Here is a 19,032-nt window from a genome sequence, read left to right as displayed (position 1 = left end):
GATTCAGAAAGAGAACACCTCCTTGGTCATAAAACTGTTTATGACCCCTAAGAGTGTTTATATGTATTTTAAAAGGCAGTTTTCCTAGATTTAGTCTGTTTGATCTTTTATACTATTTTATTTTGTGCTATGTTTAAAAGATGTATTGGTTACTGAAAGCTGTGCTTTGTACAACATGTAGAATACAAGTTCAATTGCTGTAACACACAGATTGTAACTCTAAGGACTCTAGGTCAAACAAAGAAAATGAGTGTTTTTTTCTAGACCCAGGACTCTTCCATCTTGTGTAAGATACCGGCGTGGTATAGATATAGTCCTTTATATAACACAAAACGTCTTTGTAAATAAAACTGTTTTATTTTATAAAAAGGTCTTTAGGAAAGACCTGTCCTGTAAAACTGTTTTATTTTATAAAAAGGTCTTTAGGAAAGACCTGTCCTGTAAAAGAATGTGAGGTTGTTCTTTAGGTAGGCTACTTCGAAGAGGAATGTTGGGATCGGTTATCAGAACAATAAATCTAGGTCACAAAGTGGGCCTCTGCCAGACTCCCAAGAAAACCCTCTGCTTGTGTCTTTGAAACTTCAGAGAAAAATGTGTATTTGAGAAATGTTTTATTTTTTAAAGGTTGAAATGGAAAACTATTTTGAAAGGCATATTTGTAAGTATTTTAACTAAATGCAAGTGCCTAATGTGATTTCTTAATAGAATTGCTATGCAAATGGTAAAATGCTTTATGTACCAAGCTGAAATCTAGTGATTTTGTTCAACTGCTTACTAACATAAGAAACCATTTAAGTATAGAATATTTATATTAATTAATTTGTAACTACTGGAAGTGCTCAAACAACTTCCTTATCCAACTCAGGAAGATATGAAGAATCATGTCTCCAGAAATTGTTACAGAGGAAACCACAACTTTTTTTTAATAACAATTTAAACTAAACACTCTCTTTAAGAGTTACTGAATTTTAAAAAGTTTGTTTTGAGAACTAACAACTTTTATATAAAGGACAGGACTGACTGGACTTGTCAAAAACAGAATATCATTTCCTGTTGAACTCTAATAAAACTGAAGGACTATGTCAGATGAGGGACTGAATAAAAACAAAGAATTAAAACTAACCTTAAAAGTTATCTGAAATTTTCCTGCCACTGAAGGACAAAGACAATTACAAGTGGGCTGCTTATTTGTTAAGTGGACTGCATATTCAGAAGCTGAAGGCATCAGCAAAACCAGCCCCTGAAGGCACAGAGTGAATGAAAAGAATGACTGCAGCCAACTTGAATGTAAATAAGCCTGAAAGCAGTGTGCTTTTCCATAATTTCATGGAAACAGGAAGGAGAAGAGCATAAAACTCTGAAATAACTTACACACTCTGATACTTATCTCAAATAGTCCATCAACATCTTGTCCATCTCTGCAAGTGTGCTATCACAGATAGCTACGAAGAACTAAGAACTCAAGAAGAAACCAACCCAAGGAAAACCTTCCCAAGACTTCAACATGCATTGGTGTCTCCACTATGCTGCAGTGAGGACTACGCAGGTGTCAGTTGCAGAGTAAACCAAAATTTTGCACACTAACCACCCTGAGTGGATGCCGCTGGCACAAACTAAAAGGTATATGTTAATGTAGTCCTGGGTGCACTCTGCAATTTACACCCCGATAGTACACACTATGGTGCAGTGTAGATAAGCCCTAAGAGATTGCTTAAGGGTTAGATTTAATAACTCTTGTAATGATTTTATGGGGATATGAAAATGTTGTTATAACTTAAGATGTCAACAGTTTCTCCTGTTAATCACCCGAATGGTTATGCCATGTATCCCTGGAGAGCAAACAGAGGTTCAACATTGGTACACAAAGAAATAGTGGAATTTTATTGGATTTAAGATTCTTAATATTCATTAATTTGCCCATCTTAAAACAACGCCTTACATAGCTTCTTCTATGTAACTGATTTAAATACTTTTAAAAATTTCATCGGACTTAGTTAAGATTGTTTATTTTGCCCAATTATAAACTATTTAGGTTATCAGTGATGTACCAAATAGGATCCACCTGCCCTTAAACAGAATTCTTTTAGCAATCTAACCATCTATAAACATTTTTTGTTATCAAATGAAACCAAAACTGGACTCACAGTAATTTTGGGAAATAAGACCTTGGTTTCAATTTACCAAGAGCAAAGTGTCTTACCAAAGGCGAGCTCACTCTCAAAGGAGTATCTCTGTTAAAAGGTCTCCACAGAGGGGCATGCAGAAGAGATTGTAACAGAAGTAACCAACAATTTTGTGTTGTCTAGGCTGATGTTTTCTTTTCCTCGCTTTAATAATAAAATATCCACAATTAACAATTGTGATTATTTTGGTTAGTTTAAGTTGTGGTGTCTCCAAAATAAAACATCCAAATAAACTAGGTAGGTACTTCCTATTGGCTTTAAAGGAGAAAGTTAGCTACTGTAGGCTTGCACTGTCAGTGTCTATTAAAATTTTTAGGTTCATCTGTGCCAATTATCACCAGCTTTGTGTCTTCTGTAACTTAATCTTACCTATTGAATATCCCCAGTAATGTGTATATATAATCATGATATGTTATACCTAACTGAAATGTGTTAAAGTAAAAAATTATCAATTTCTATAATAGTATTAATAACACAGATTAATGCACAAGTCTCCAGGTCAAGAACCAATATAATCTTTAAATGTAGTGTGATTTTTTTTTACATTTATAGTACATTTATCACCCTGAATTTTCTACTAAAACAGAATATTTTCCAGAGGTATTCCAGCAAAAGAATATGGTTTAATATGTTATTTGCATAGGTTCTATAAAGTATACATCTTGAGAAATTCTGGCATGTATTTCACAAACATGCAAATGGAGTTATTGAAATCCTGATCCAGCAAAGTACCAGAGAACATACTTAATTACTTCACTGGGACTACTCATGTATTTAATGCAATGTTAAGCACATCTCTTGCTGAATCAAGGCCTAATTGATACAAAAATCACAAGCCTTCAAGATCCTGAGCTACTGAGAGCCCCCAGTTCAACTGACAGTAATCTGAGATGAGAGCATGTAGCATCGCCAGAAAAATAAATGTCTGTAAAAAAACTGAGTATCTGTACACATATGTGTAGGAATTGGTCCAGCTCTTGCATTTTCAGTCCATGGCTCCTGCTGTGCTGAAGTACAGTATCTAAATGATGAATATTGTTGCTAATATAATGGGCCCAAACCTGCTTTTTCTGAGCATCTAAAACTCCCAGTGAAATCCAGATGCACAAAGGATGCAGGACTGAGCCCAACTGTGATATTGATGAGTCCCCATTAGCCAATAACACTACTCAGGATTTTAATTCTTTTACCCCCACTCATATGTCCGTGTGGGTGTGGATCGCAAATACCTTAGACCAGCACTGAAATGTCACTCCAGTTTGAACATGATTGTGGATTTATTCCCTTTTCCCATCCGTGATTATTTGCTTTTGTTTGCTTTACAAATAACTTCACAGCTTTCACAAACTCTCATAAAAACTTCCTTTTGTTATCATTTCTACTATTGCTGTCTACAGTCCTTGTAACAAAATTTTAAAAGGTTTTAGATTTTAATTATTCTATATTAATCACAGAGAAAAATATCAGGATATCATAATACAAAGTCAATTGTAATTATCTTTGTAATTAATGTGAAACTACACAGTACAAAGAACGAGAAGTACTTGCGGCACCTTAGAGACAAAGAAATTTATTTGAGCATAAGCTTTCGTGGGCTAAAGCCCACTTAAGCCGATGCATGCTTGTTAGTCTCTAAGATGCCACAAGTATTCCTCCTTCTTTTTGCTGATACAGACTAACACAGCTACCACTCTGAAACCTACATAGTGCAAAATCTTATCAATTTAAAAATATTTAAATGCCTTTGGTTCATTATGATTTCCTTGGCTGGCATAGCCTGAAGAGAAATTTGGATGTTGAGGCTTTGTGATGCAGTATTCCTGTTGTACTAATAGCAGTACAGCACTAGCAACCAAAGGGCGAGTGGAAAACCAAAAGGGAAAAACTATTTCCAAATCAACAAGCCCAATTGTGCCTATATCCTATCAGATAAGATTGTCTCTGGAGGACTGATCCCCTTCCCATTGAATCTGATTCATGTTCAAATTGGAGTGACAGCCCCACTGGTTGCCACGGTGCATGATCAGGCTCACAGAGCATTTTATATATGAGAACTGCACAATAAACAGTATGAACCAAGATGAGGAACTGAAACAACGCACACCTAAATGCAAAAATCTAGTCACTGACTAGGTAGCCACATCCATGACATATTAGGGGCCTGCATATCAACTATGTATTAAAAGATACTGCAACTCTTACTCACACAAGTAGTCCTTATAGAAGGCACTGTTTTGCTATTAATAATATTTTCATCTCTTCTACTGTTGATGACAATGAATGTTCACACCCATAATACACAGGAATAGACTTTTCTATCCTTGCACTCACTGCATTTTATTTTTTCAGAGTGAATTTTCACTCTTCTTTCCTGTCCAAAAGTGTAGCCAGGCAGTCAGCACTCAGGTCATTTCTCAGTGACCTGAAACCAGAGTATCACCCCCAACCCATCTGCAAATTCAGATGTGGGGGGCTTTGTCTTGGCTAGCAGGGGAAAGAAAACACTTGGCCCCTTTAAGAATTGTAATCCTCCTTTCCCTGTCATGGAGGGCAGTATGCTGCGGCTGATTTGTTGGACAGAAAGTTGCAGCAAAAGCCTATTGGCTCCTGTGCACCCAATGGGAATGCTTGTAAGTAAGGCTTTAAGAAAGCGATGATTGTTTGGATCAAATGTTCCAACCTCTGGCGGAGGCAGAAAAGAAGTTTAACTACCTGTAACTGTTGTTCTTTGAGATGTGATGCAGCAGCCCCATGCACCAGAGAACTTTGCCTAGCCCCTGTCCCTGGCCATATAAGGGCTGCACTACTCTGACCACCTCAGTTCTTTTGTACCGAATGTCAGAAGAACAGACTCTGATACAGAGGGGTCAGAGGGTGGGTTGTGGAACCCATGTCTGCATCATATATTGAAGAACAACAGTTACAAGTAGGTAAGCATTTTTTCTTCCTCAAGTAGATTCAGCCTTGTATTCCATGCAGATGGCTTCCATGCAAGTACTTGCAGGAGGTGGGGCTTGGAGTCCATTTAAAGAAGGATTGAAGGATTGCCTTCCCAAATTTCCATCTGATCTGGATGCAACCGTAATGGCGTAATGGTTTGCGAAGTATGCACATGGGTCCGAATGGTCGCCCTCCAAATCTCTAATATAGGAATGTCATTTAGAAATGCCATTGACGTTGCCTGAGATTTTCTGGAATGAGCTCATACTGCTTGAAAAGGTATAGCCTGGGCTACTTCATATGCTATCATGATACAGGAAGTTATACACCTGGAAACTGTCTGTGAAGAGGCTGCTTGCCCCTTCATTCAGTCAACATATGAAACAAATAGACAAGATGAGGAATGGAAAGGTTTAGTTCTATCCAGATAAAAAGCAAGATCAATTTAGAAAACAGATGTAGTTAAAGCAGTATAACCCCCTAGTGTGGACACAGTTATAACATTATAACAGTGTTTCCACTGGTATAACTTATTTTGGTAAGTGTAAGTTTAATCTGTTAGAGTTTAACTACCCAGGAAATTACTGTGCAGAAAGCCATGGTGTGACTCTACAATGGACCAGCTCATGCAGTCCCATGCTAATATTGCTACAGTATAGTGAAAATTCAAGTGCAGCTTGGCATAGTACTTGAAAGCTTTGTACACCAAACTGCACTCTACCTGTGCTGTAACAGAGTCAACACAGGATTGTGCTACACAGCAAGCTAGTGAGCTGTAGAATCACATCCTGGCTTGGCACATGGTAACTTGTCATGTAGAGAGGCCCTTACTGAATCATAGAATACCAGGGTTGGAAGGGACCTCAGGAGGTCATCTAGTCCAACTCCCTGACACATTTTTACCCCAGTTCCCTAAATGGCCCCCTCAAGGATTGAACTCACAACCCTGGGTTTAGCAGGCCAATGTTCAAACCACTGAGCTATCCCTCCCCCCACTTTTGTAGTTAAAGTGGTACAAAACCTGTGTATAAAACAACACTTTCATCTGACAAACATCCAGTAGGCTGCTCCCCTCCAACCTGTCTCACAGAAAAAGGACTTACAAGCTAAGATCCCATGGGAAACTTTAGAGATGACACTGAACCCAATAAGAGCTCCAGAATCCATACAGAGTCAGAATTGCCACACCTTGGACAGTCTCTTGCCTCATCAAAGGATTATATAAGGAAGAGTGTGGAGAATTCACTTCAAGACTGTTGAAAACTTTAGTTTGATTAAAATAAGTATCTTAAAAGTTAACTTGCAGGATCATTGCTAATTCTTGTGAGACCTTAGGAAGCTGGAATTCAGAGCTAAGAATAATTTCATCTAAAAGATTTTTCTTTACAAGAACAAGGAGATTGGCTTAAGAGAAACCCTAAAAGAAGTATTTTAAAGCATTTTGATATTTTAAAATCAATCCTTTTAAACTAGGGACTAACTTCTCCTCCCTTTGAAGAAGCTACTGAATTTAAGAGCTCCCTGAATCTGAGGAGTGTATGTATGCATAATCATTTGATTTTACCTTTGAATGTTCAAATAGTCAAGCAGTACCTTTAGACAAAGATAACCTCTTTTCCTTTGAGAATTAGAGGTACTGAAAGAAATCTGATATCTGACTGTTGTCTATTGTAAAGAATTATTGTTATACTATTGCTTACCCTTAATCAGAATTTACATAAATTGCTTGCAAGACTTCATTTAGTATTTCTTATATGACTAGAATATCTTGTGCATTCAGACTTGATTCACAGATCCTCTTTCAACTGCTGATTATATAAATTGTCTGCAGTTAATATATTTAATATAACAAAAAGTGTCTTGATTTGAAAGAATTGTCTAAGGTAAAAAGTATACTGTGAAAAGAACTTAGTATTACATTAGTAAGCTAATGCTCCCTGGCTCAGTCAAAAAGGGGTTATCAATATTCATTTCGTACAACTATTAATGATCAATATTAACTAAAGTTATTACTTCAATCTAATTTGCTACATTCTCTCTAAAATCAGCCGGCATCCCCTGTATTTGTAAATTCCCCTCCCTCCTTCATGCTTACATTCACATGATTTTAGACGTGTTATACTTTCTACCTCATACACAATATTACAAAAACACACTTTACATGGCTGCTGGGAAGAAGTTGATGCAAATTATGTTAACTCATGAAAGTGGAGATGGAAACATGGATTGGATGAGTTTCCTCTGCTCTTCCATTTGATAAGCAAGCTTTGCACATAAAATATTGGTTTGTATAGCACCACAGGCTACTGAACTATTAAAACTAGAAGGAGCTGGCAGCTAGGAGACACACAAGAGGACAGGAAGCTAACCTTTACCTCAAATCAGCAACAGAATGCCTTCTCTTTTTCTTGTCTTCCATATCCAATTTCTTTTCACTGTGCCCCGTTTGGTCATCTAATTCCCATGATATCCTTCTTTCTCTTTTGCCATCAGTTTTGCAGATCTCTAAGGACTTTGACCTTTCCACAGTCATAACATGCAGGCATGCAAAATTAAATGTAGATAACTCAAATTGAAAATAAGGAACTACAGATGCTACATCTAGATTCACCCGATGAAACACTTTCCAACATTACATTACAATGACTTTAAATTTCAGTAAGAAACACTTTTTGAATGACTACAGTAACCAACTGTAAACTACATCTGAAAAGGAATTATGGGTTATTTAATTTTAAAGATTTCATACCGTAGGATCTGATTCATTATAAGTATGTGATAAAGAGGAAAATCTGAAACAGTGATACAGTTTGTTCTAAAAATATTAATAATTAAGTAGTAAGGGTCTGATCCTGCAACATTTACTCATGTGAATGGTCTCATTGACATCATTGCGCTTATATCCACAAGGAACATTCAGATGAATAAGGACCAGACTCTGCAAAGATTTGTGCATGTGAATAACTTTAATCATGGGAGCAGTCTCACTAAAATGAATAGGTTTGCTAACTTCAGGAAAGTTAATCATGTGCACAATTCTTGTAGGATTGGGCACAAAGAGCTGAAGAGGGTAAAAGGGTGGTAATTATTGGTATCACAAAATTGAGTCTAATCATCATGTCTGATCCTGCAATTCTGGCATGAAATCCTGCCCTGCTCAAGTCAGTGGAGCCAGAATTTTCCTCTGATACCTCCCACTAATTTTAATGAGTGTTTCAGGAGGGCAAGATACTGAAGATCTGATTCTTAGTTTGGAAGAATAGCAGTTCAGATTAAGAATATTTTTTCAAATGCTTTTCAAAAAATTCCATATTTTTTACTGAACAACATTGTAACTATAGTTACCTTATAATTATTTTATGGTTTGTTCATTGAACTATAACATAAGAAGAGACCAGTTCTGGGTGAAGCCTGGACAAGGAAGGCTCCAGCTCCCTGCCCTAGCCAAAGTAACCTGGCATGGTCACAGGTCAATATTTCCCAGATCTCTATGAAGGACTAGTGCTTATATTATGGACTTTAAGACCAAGTAGCTATGTTGAGTTGAGATTTGTTTTTGGTTAGCCCCACAAGGGGACTGGCTGGTGTGCTATGCCAGAGAAGCAGACCATTGCAGAACCAAGACGCAGGAGGGTTACTAGAGAGGAAGAATCCATGCAGTGCCACTTCCTGACATGAAGGGGGCTCTAAAGGTGAGCGCACACCATAATGCTCCCAGTGACTTCAGTGCAGCTTGATCAAACCCCATAGTGAGGAGCTCAAGGGCAATGGAAATGCAGTGTTTGCAAGATATTTTAAACATTATTAATTTTTTCAACTGAAAATAGATCTTAGCTAATCAATACCATGACATGTTGGCTATAATTTTTGAGATACAGAAATAATATTCTTATTCACATGCCCTATAGCTTCACAGGCATAACCAGCCAGTTATGTGTTCCTTCATATGAAATAGGAAAGCAAAACATTAACATAACATGTAAATAACGAAAACAATAATATTAACATAATCATTTATTCCTCAGACAATTTCTCACTATATACCAGTGTTTACATCAAAATAGGTTTAGTTTAAAAATAATCTCAGGTTCAGATTTGAATCATGCTCAGTATAGCACGAACCTGTCCTATAATTCCTATTGTACCAAAAGGTGTATTCATATCCTATTGATACACTTGTTGTTCAGACATCTAAAAGAGACACTGACTGAAAGTAAATATAAGGAAGCAAAGTTTATTCCTCATTTAGGGCCATATTCTACTACCCTATGTTGAATAGTACTTTGCACCCCAAGTAGTCTCAAATAGTTAAATCTGGCTCTTAAAATCATAGATTTACAAAAAAGTTAATCAGATTTTTAAAAAATCTACTGTGAAAGAGAACCAGCTTCTGGAAGTAAAAATTAGTCTCCTTACATAGATCCAGTTTCCACTCATATTATGTAACCAAAAAGTCGCAGTGGAGTCAATGGGCTCCAGTGAAATTACTTGCATGAGAAAGCTGAGCAGAATTTAGCCCAACCCCCAAGAGAAACTGGGGAAAACTAAAGATTTGTGTTCCAAAGTGCTATAACATCTGTAGTTATAAAAATACTACAAAGCGATCTGTGCTTGAAAAAAATCGAATAAAATGAAAGGAAATAGAACCGTTAATTAGGTTGCCATATGAACTCCACAAAGTAGAAATCTAACAACTGAAAGAATTTATCAATACTTCTAGATAAGTCCTATTTATATGGTAATGAGATTAAATTATGGCCAAAACACAGCAAAGGAGATTACTGATGCTTAAGGCTACACAGATACATCTAAAATCCTCTCTATCTGCTGGGGGCAGTGTGCATTTGCATGTGCCCACACGCACATGTACAGTCATAACAAAGACACACTGAGAGAAAAAGTTAACCATACATATTGATTTATTGGTAAAATAAAGAGGCAAATCTGGCAACACTTAATGATTTTATTTTGCTTTTTGTTTTTTTTTTGGTGCAAAATTAAATTCTTTTATGGAAAATGCAAAGTGCAGCAACAGTACTATGGGCAGCAAACTGACATATTACCATTTATATACATTCTGAAGAACAATTCTTTTCCTTTATACACACTCAAGAAACAGCCCGTCACTTATGCAGTTGTTTGATGGTCCTGTAATTTCCCTTTAAACCATAGCTAGTTGACTTTCCTCTCTAATAACCCTGACCTGTTAGGCAGACAGTTCTCTCAGCTGCCTTTGATCTTAATAGAAATAGGCCTTTAGTCATGATATTGCATGGGTATCTGGGCAGCATCAAGACCTCTCTGGCAACACAAATTAAGAAATTAGGCCCCAGTCCACCATAGCATTTAAGCACATATGCAACTTTAAGCATGTAAGTAGTACCATTTAAGTGCTTTGCTGGATCAGAGCTTTAAAGTACTAATTTCCAGCTTGCTCCAAGTTTGGGTTTCTCCATGCACAAATATAAAAATTTGCTCTTGCCCTGTCTGAATTTTTTGTTTACCTGTTTAAATGGATGGATGTTAAGGTGGAAAAATATGTTCATTTCACAAAAGATTTAGGATGACCACGTGTATGTTTATGTGTGTGTGTTTATATACATATGCATATATACATATCATAAATGTTTATATTTCTTGTTTTATTTTTATTCTTATATTTTATTTTTACACCAAACAAGGAGATTTTATACATTTAAAATAGCATCATAAACTCACCTGATTCTGCCCCTAGGGCGCTCAGATTGCTCTGACATAAAGCTTGTGCTGCTGAGGCGTGAGGCACTGCTGGTACGGGAAATGGCTGACACATCACTGACATCACTATCTGATGATTTGGCAGACACGTTATCACAACTTCTGTACTGATCTGTTTGTATGTTATACTAAAGATTAAAAAAAGAAAGTGTGAGGTTTCTTTTCAAAATGTGAAATATGTTCAAACAACAAATGATGAGGACAATTCTTTTAAACTCCTGAAATAGCCAACAAAGTCCCCAAAACTTCAGAAAAGTGCATATATTTATAATAATATCTTGAAAAAACTGAAAATACTATAGGTTACTTCAAGCAGAAGGGCTCCGTCATGTATGGCTGAGATGAAAGAACTAAACTGTGATGCATGGAACACTAGAATATTATTTTCTTTGTTATTTAGTGCACCAAATTATGATTTGTACAAATAAAATATTTTATTTACCTCTAGATATTTCTGTGGTGTCTGTGCAACTGTCTAGGGCTCTTTTGAAGTTTCCATATGTGCCAAAGATGGATATATTGGGATGTATCAAAAGAAGATCATGGATTGACAAATCCATCCTCGCTAATAATTAATAAGCGGTAAATTACTTGATATTTGAATCCTTAACCTTACTCTGAGAAAAGGTACTTGAATAAATTGAAAAGTTCATTGGTTGAGCACAGTAGCTAAAATAATGTAACACATACATACCAATGTCATTTTGTGATCTACTTGTCTATTATTTTGAGAAAACACAGGCAAGAAAAATAGCATTTAAAATGATATCCAAGATATTTCATCATAGAATGCTAATGGAAGATGAAGCCTCTTTTAGGCTCTGAATCAGAACTTTCATATTGCTCCATCTACTTTATGTTAAAAATCACTCTCTTCTGATTGTCAGTCCTCATCTGACTTTATGGGAAAGCAATGAAGAAATTTCCACCCAATAAATCCCTTAACTGCTTTTCATTCTGTGGTTCTATCAAAGCAAGACTTTCTTTTCAAAAACAACAACATGACACATCCACAGGGTTTCAGTCAAGTTTGAAAATCCAATGTGTTGAGCTCAGGGCACTTAAGATGTCATTTTTTAGATTTCTGATAGAAATTCATGGTGTTGGGAGTGGGGAAGGAGGAGGGGAGTGGAAGGATGGCCAGCTCAGTTTGTGGAGTGACTTTGTAGTTTCTGCTTTTAGATGTGAAAAGCATCACGGTGGGTGACAGACACTGTCTGTGTGGGCTGTCATTAGCTCATGAACTAAATGCACCTTCTCTTGTACATTTGTGGGTATTGGAAAAAGAGGACCCAGAGTTGCAAGAGTAAACAGGAATCCAGAATTCAAGGCTGAAGGAAACTCCTCCCCCTCATTCTCTGTCAATCACATACAAATCTTCTGGTAAGAAAGGGAAGGAAGAATAGATAATAATTTGTTGCTTGTAGCCTCTGTGATACAAGGTAGGTTTCTTAAATATATTTGAATCATATTTCTCAGATACTTTATAACACTAGTGCACTACAATCAGATTGTCCAATGAATTTGATGACAATCAGGATGAGTCACTTTCACCGATATTCAATTGTACTGCACACATCCTGAGTGTTGTTAAGGACCAGCAGCTCCAAAAGGTATCAATGGAAGTTGCAGGTCCATAGTACTTTTCAAGATTAGACCCTATATATTTTAAACCCATGTGCCTCATATTAAGCACTTACTGGTGTTACATAAGGAACTGGTAACTGCTTGAGGGTTTTAGTGATTGAATTTCCTTTGCCTTATGCTGATTTCTTCCATTTGAAAATGAGAAGTCTGTTATTACGCTCTTGTTCTTCAGTAATCTGCGATCTACACTATGCATGTGTGTACATATGTATAAACAGACATGTACACATTTTCAAGTATGTGCACATATGCACACACACTCTTATACACATTGACTATCTACAACTTTCCAAATGCCATATCTGTGAAATACCTTTAGAGAGCCAACTCCTAACAGCAAAGCAGTATACAGGGAATGGTGGAAGTCAGAACTACAGAAATCTAGCATTGAGGGATGATTTCAAAAACTGCGGATTTCCCCCACCACCACCACCTTAGCATGCCATATTTTACTTTTATACTCTTTTTATTTTGTTTGTGAGGAGAGAAGTGAAAATTAATACTTCTCTGATTTTCTTTCAGTCACACAAGCATTTGCCTATCAGCAAGATTAGTTAGAGTATAAAAACAGAATAATAGAATCATAGGGTTAGAAGGAACCACAAGTGTCATCTAGTCAAAGCCCAAGATGCAGGATTTGTTGTGTCTAAACCTCCCAAGACAGATGGCTATCCAGCTTCCTTTTGAAAACTTTCAGTGAAGGAGCTTCCACAACCTCCGTAGGCAGTCTGTTCCATTGTCCTACTGTTCTCAAAGTTAGGAAGTTTTTCCTGAGAGTTAATCTAAATCTGCTATAGTGTAGCTTAAACACACTGCCTCTTGTCCTGCCCTCTGTGGCAAAAGAGAACAAATTTTCACCATATTTTTATGGCAGCCTTTCAAGTATCTGAAGACCACTATCATGTCACCTCTTAATCTCCTCTTTTCCAAACTAAACATACCCAGTTCCTTCAGCCTTTGCTAATATGGTTTCCATTCCATCCCTTTGAACATCTCTATCACTCACCTCTGGATCCTTTCCAGTTTTCCACATCCTTTCTATACATTGGTGACCAAAATCAGACACAGTACTCCAGCTGAGGCCTAATCAGTACTGAGTAGAGCAGTACTGTCACCTCCCGTGACTTGCATGCTATATTGCTGTTAATGCAACGAAAACTGCTTTTTCTTTTTCTGCAGCAGCATCACATTGCTGACTCATGTTGAAGCTGTGATCTATCACAAATCCCAGATCCTTTTCAACAGTGCTGCTGCTAAGCCATTTCCCCCCATTCTGTATTTGTGCTTTTGGTTTTTCTTCCCTAAGGCCTGGTCTACACTACGCTGTTAAACCGATTTTAACAGCGTTAAATCGATTTAACACTGCACCCGTCCACACTACACTGCTCTTTCTATCGATTTAAAGGGCTCTTTAAATCGATTTCTGTACTCCTACAAAACGAGAGGAATAACGCTAAAATCGATATTACTATATCGGATTAGGGTTAGTGTGGACGCAAATCAACGTTATTGGCCTTATTATTTTACGGTAGCTATCCACAGCGCACCGCTCCAGAAATCGACGCTAGCCTCAGACCATGGATGCACATCACCAAATTAATGTGCCTAGTGTGGATGCGCACAATCGACTTTATAATATCTGTTTTATAAAATCGGTTTAAGCTAATTCGAATTTATCCTGTAGTGTAGACGTAGCGTAAGTGAAGCACCTTACATTTTTCTTGGCTGAATTTCATTTTGTTGTCTATAGCACAGTTCTCCAATTTATTGAGATCCCTCTGAATTTTAGCTCTATCCTCCAAAGTACTGTCAACCCTCTCCCTCAGCTTTGTGTCATCTAAAAACTTGATCTGTATGCTCTCTATAGCTACATCCAGGTCATCAATAAAGATGTTCAACAACACCAGACCCAGAACTAAAATGTATTACATCTAAAGGTTTTTATCCTGTGCTTGTAATGTCAGAGCTTTCTCAATTTTCACTACTGTGAACCAATCCTGTTTGCAAACCAATTTATGAATCAAACACTGAAGGGTTCATACTGACCACTGTGTGATCCAGGGACAGCTATATAATTGCTTGGGAATTTCAGTCTATAATTGGAGTTTGTGAGAAGGGTGTTGGTGGTTTGTGTAAAAACAGCTGAGAGAGAGAGAGAGAGTGAATTCCTGCAAACGGAAAAGGACAGAAAAAGCACTGGGTTGGCAAAGGTGAATTCTCAGCTCCAATCTGTAGTGAAACCAGCAAGGCCCTGAGCGGAAACATGGGAAGAGATGAGTAATAGCTTGAAGTACAAAGAATCACACAAAATTAAATGTCATTACATTTTCCTCCCATCAAGCTCACATTTACAGAAGCTCAATGCAATACGTTGTGGGAATGAATTCTCTTCTTACTGTAGTAAAATGCAACACTCACAGAGGCTCAAAAATTGGACAACTGCACCCTCAATCCAAATTCTGTTAAAAACTTAGGTCCTCAGTCTGCTCTTATTGATGTTAATGGCAAAACTCCCATAGAATGTAGCAGGTGCCATCTAAGAAGTATGGAGTGCCCTAATCTTCCCGACTTCAACTGAAAGTGAAACTTTGACCCTATTTAAATAAATGGCAAAATTCCCATTGACTTCAGTGGGGCTAGAATTTCACCCTGAATGTTTGTTTAAGCCAAAGCAAGGAGTGATTTCCCACAGGCAATGCTATAAAAACATTTTGTTTAAAATATAAATTTAAGTTCTCATTCCAATCCAAGGATTTATACTCTTAGCATCTTCAATAGCATAAATAGCCCACAAGTGCCTTTTAGAATTTCCTCCTTTTCTCAAAGCAATCCTACCAGTATAGGAGTGGCAGATCTGTTCTCTCAATCATGATTTTTCTGCCCAGGATTGGACTTTGAGGAGCAAATAAAGTTTAAAGTTAGTAAGTTCTTTTTCATGTCCTTTGAAAACTTTTGTAACTAGCTACAATGTGACAGTGGATCCCTTATGCAAGTGTAAACTTTGATTTTCTGTTCAATAGGGAGATGGGTCTTCTTTAGACTGATGGAATAGGAAACCCAGGTTGAGATATTTGATGAGTTATCACTAGCACAATAACCTTCCCTTGTCTTTCTGCTTTTCACTTGGATGAGAAGTCTTGCTTCTGCCTGATACCAGATAAGTTTTCCATAGTTCCCAGCACATATTCTTAGTCTAGCTGCTTAGTGACCACTGATACTCCACACTGCTCATCCAAAGTCTCTCAATGCATTTTGAACACAATAAGTCTCTTTTACTCCATGTTTCCATATATTAAAGAGCAGCAGGATCTCAGGAGTGGCTCAAGTGTGTTGGTTTCCTGGACTGCAACACCCTTGGGTCTTGGGTGGCAGGCCAATCCTTGCCCACAGACAACCTGCCAACCTGAAACGTATTCTCACCAGCAACTGCACACCGTACCATAGTAACTCTACCTCAGGAACCAATCCATGCAACAAACCTCGATGCCAACTCTGCCCACATATCTACACCAGCGACACCATCACAGGACCTAACCAGATCAGCCATACCATCACTGGTTCATTCACCTGCACGTCCACCAATTAATATACGCCATCATATGCCAGCAATGCCCCTCTGCTATGTACATCGGCCAAACTGGACAGTCACTACGGAAAAAGAATAAATGGACACAAATCAGATATCAGGAATGGCAATATACAAAACCTGTAGGAGAGCACTTCAACTCCCTGGCCACACTATAGCAGACCTTAAGGTGGCCATCCTGCAGCAAAAAACTTCAGGACCAGACTTCAAAGAGAAACTGCTGAGCTTCAGTTCATCTGTAAATTTGACACCATCAGCTCTGGACTAAACAAAGACTGTGAATGACTTGCCAATTACAGAACCAGTTTCTCCTCCCTTGGTTTTCACACCTCTACTGCTAGAACAGGGCCCCATCCTCCCTGATTGAACTAACCTCATTATCTCTAGCTTGCTTGCTAGCATATATATACCTACCCCTGGAAATTTCCACTACCTGCGTCTGACGAAGTGGGTATTCACCCACGAAAGCTCATGCTCCAAAACATCTATTAGTCTATAAGGTGCCACAGGATTCTCTGCTGCTTTTACAGATCCAGACTAACACAGCTACCCCTCTGATACTTGCAACACCCTTATTACACATCACTGGAATGTTGTGGTCACGTATCTTTTCTCAACCTTGGGATTTGTCCATCTTTCCTCTTTTGCCATCTATGTTTCTCTTTTAATATACACTAACTATATTCCTTTCTTTGCTTTGTTAACAGTAGTCTTAAGGAATCTCAGTGTTGTATGATTATGTAGGTATACAGTGGCCAGGGCTGGATGGAATGTCAAAGCAGCTCAAGTGTGGTACTTGTTGCCTCCTAGTGACTGCCCTACAAAAAAGGTGTAAGTACTGCTAGTAACATTAATAAGGATTGTCTACTATTCCCAACTGACAGAGATCTGCATTTTAAAGCAGACGGTTCTATTACTTATGCTGCATGGACAAAGTTTAAATAAATATGGATTTATTAGAACACATACAGCCAAAAATATCCCCCGAATACTCAAGCCCCACCAGAGGAAATCATAAGCCATATTAGAAAACACTCTGCCCGAGAATGATTAGCTTCTATGTGAGATACTTTCTGCACTATGGAAGTCCCCTTAAATGGAGCTTCCAGGAGTGGCTCCAGGCTAAGCAATTGTTGCCAAGCCGTAGTGCTGGAACATTCTATATAGCAGAGGTGTTGAGAGACATTGAACCAAACTGTAAACCCTGTATATCATGGGAACCACTTCAAACCAGGGGGTGCAGGAGCACCCCTATTTCCAGCACCTATGTTGACAAGGAGCCCAAGAGGAGCGAGTGGCCTTAGAGCCAGTGCAGAGGCACAAGGCCCCAAACAGATGGCTTATTGCCTCCAGAGGATATCTTATGATCCTTGAGGGTCATTGAATTTTCTGTGTGAAGGAGAGAAGCAAGCATGAGTACCCTTTCCAAGAGAAAATTCACAGAAGACTCTGTGGCAGACCCTCGCAAAGCTTTCTCCTTCCCTTGGCCACTTCCCACAGGAAGGAGTAGTCTGGATTCAGAATTGCAACCAGTGGGCTGTGCAAGTGAAAACACTCTGTTCCGTTTTTCCTGTTCTTAATGAACTTCCCACACAGAAAAACCAAAATGAGTAAATTGTATTGTTGCCAATCAAATGCCTTTTTTATTGTGCTTGAAAGGCTATTTTGCTAATGTAGGACAAACAAGATGAATGTAAGAAAGACAGAAAAAGCCATATTCCACCCAGAAAGGCCAAATTTCAATGATTTTTAAAAAGTGATTTTCCTCAGTTAGGAACAGGAGTAAATAACACTTCCAACAACAGATATAACTTGAACGTTGTTTGTGAATATTATATTAATTCATTTAACAATCAGTCAATGCTATTTAGGTGAATACCATTATATTAGAGCAGGACACATGGCATTCCCCTACAGAGAAAAGTGCCATGGACTGAAAGAGATCCACTTATTACTATTATTTAAAATTTGGTAGAGAACTAGGGCCCAACGGGCTAGGATAAATCTGCTATTAAGAAAGAAAGAAAGAAAGAAAGGTAAATACACAGTAATTTAGACACATTTTATAATGCCTAGTAATGCTCAGGAGCATTCTCCAGTAGAAATCTGAAGGAGTCTTTTATTCATGTAGAATCGCAATACTCTTTCAGCTGTCCAAGTGGACCCCAAACCTTATTTAAGAAAATCCATATAATCAATTTGTTTCTTCTCACATTTTTAAATGGTCACAAAATCAAAAAAAGAATCAAAGAAAGATATTTGTAAAGCTTCAATAAACTAAAGCATGAGAATTTTTTGCATCAATTATTTTTCTCCCAACCATATGTGGTACTTTAGGGTGTTTTTATTCCCAAAATGTGTTGCTCATCCCAAAAGCAGAATACAGTACTCGTTCTGATTACAACTTCTAGGCAGTAGGTCTATTTTTAGTCATTAATAGTAACAAGGATGGGAAGTCCATTCCCGCTTCTGTGTAACAGCATTAGTTATAACTCCTGTTCTGGGTTACAAAAATATAGCACTCTTTCAATATAACTATCTGAAGTGTAAACTTGTACTGCAGTTATTCTGTTCACTTGCCACCTATGGAGTAGCTCGCTTCTGTACTGTGTCAGTGAAAGTAGAAAAAGGGGGTTGATGAACCGCAGACACACAACTTCAGTAGATATAATGGAGACACAAACTAAAAGAATGTTCTTGCTGGATGTATTCCAGTTCTGTTACTGGGATATTAATATTTTCTTGGTTAAAGGGCAAATTTCACAGATCATTTAATTAATCTTTTAGTGGGATCAAAGCTCATTTCTACTTCTTTCTCCCCACTCTTCCTACTACTATGGGATGTAAAGGGGCTTAGGATTTAGCATCATAGACAAGATCCTGTGGCTTTCCTGCAGCACACAATAAAGCTCACTGTAT

General features: G+C 37.7%; 1 protein-coding gene across 44 annotated transcripts in view; it reads right to left on the bottom strand.

Annotated features, from left to right (window-relative positions):
* The window catches only part of RIMS1 (regulating synaptic membrane exocytosis 1), a 537,317-nt gene that overhangs the window by 81,936 nt on the left and 436,349 nt on the right, over positions 1 to 19,032 (bottom strand). For 20 of the 44 annotated variants that reach the window (XM_075063753.1, XM_075063760.1, XM_075063756.1 and 17 more), the window contains 2 exons: positions 10,842 to 11,008; positions 7,499 to 7,642 (listed from right to left, as the gene is read on the bottom strand). The exons of 11 other annotated variants lie outside the window; for them this stretch is intronic. In XM_075063753.1, the coding sequence (XP_074919854.1) occupies positions 7,499 to 7,642; positions 10,842 to 11,008 (311 nt within the window). The remainder of the gene's footprint in view (positions 1 to 7,498; positions 7,643 to 10,841; positions 11,009 to 19,032) is intronic. 13 more of the 44 variants (XM_075063758.1, XM_075063766.1, XM_075063772.1 and 10 more) reach the window with 1 other exon arrangement.

The sequence above is a fragment of the Chelonoidis abingdonii genome, chromosome 3 (assembly GCF_003597395.2).
Source record: "Chelonoidis abingdonii isolate Lonesome George chromosome 3, CheloAbing_2.0, whole genome shotgun sequence".
In the NCBI taxonomy this organism is placed as follows: domain Eukaryota; kingdom Metazoa; phylum Chordata; order Testudines; family Testudinidae; genus Chelonoidis; species Chelonoidis abingdonii.
This window is presented reverse-complemented; position numbering and strand designations above follow the sequence as displayed.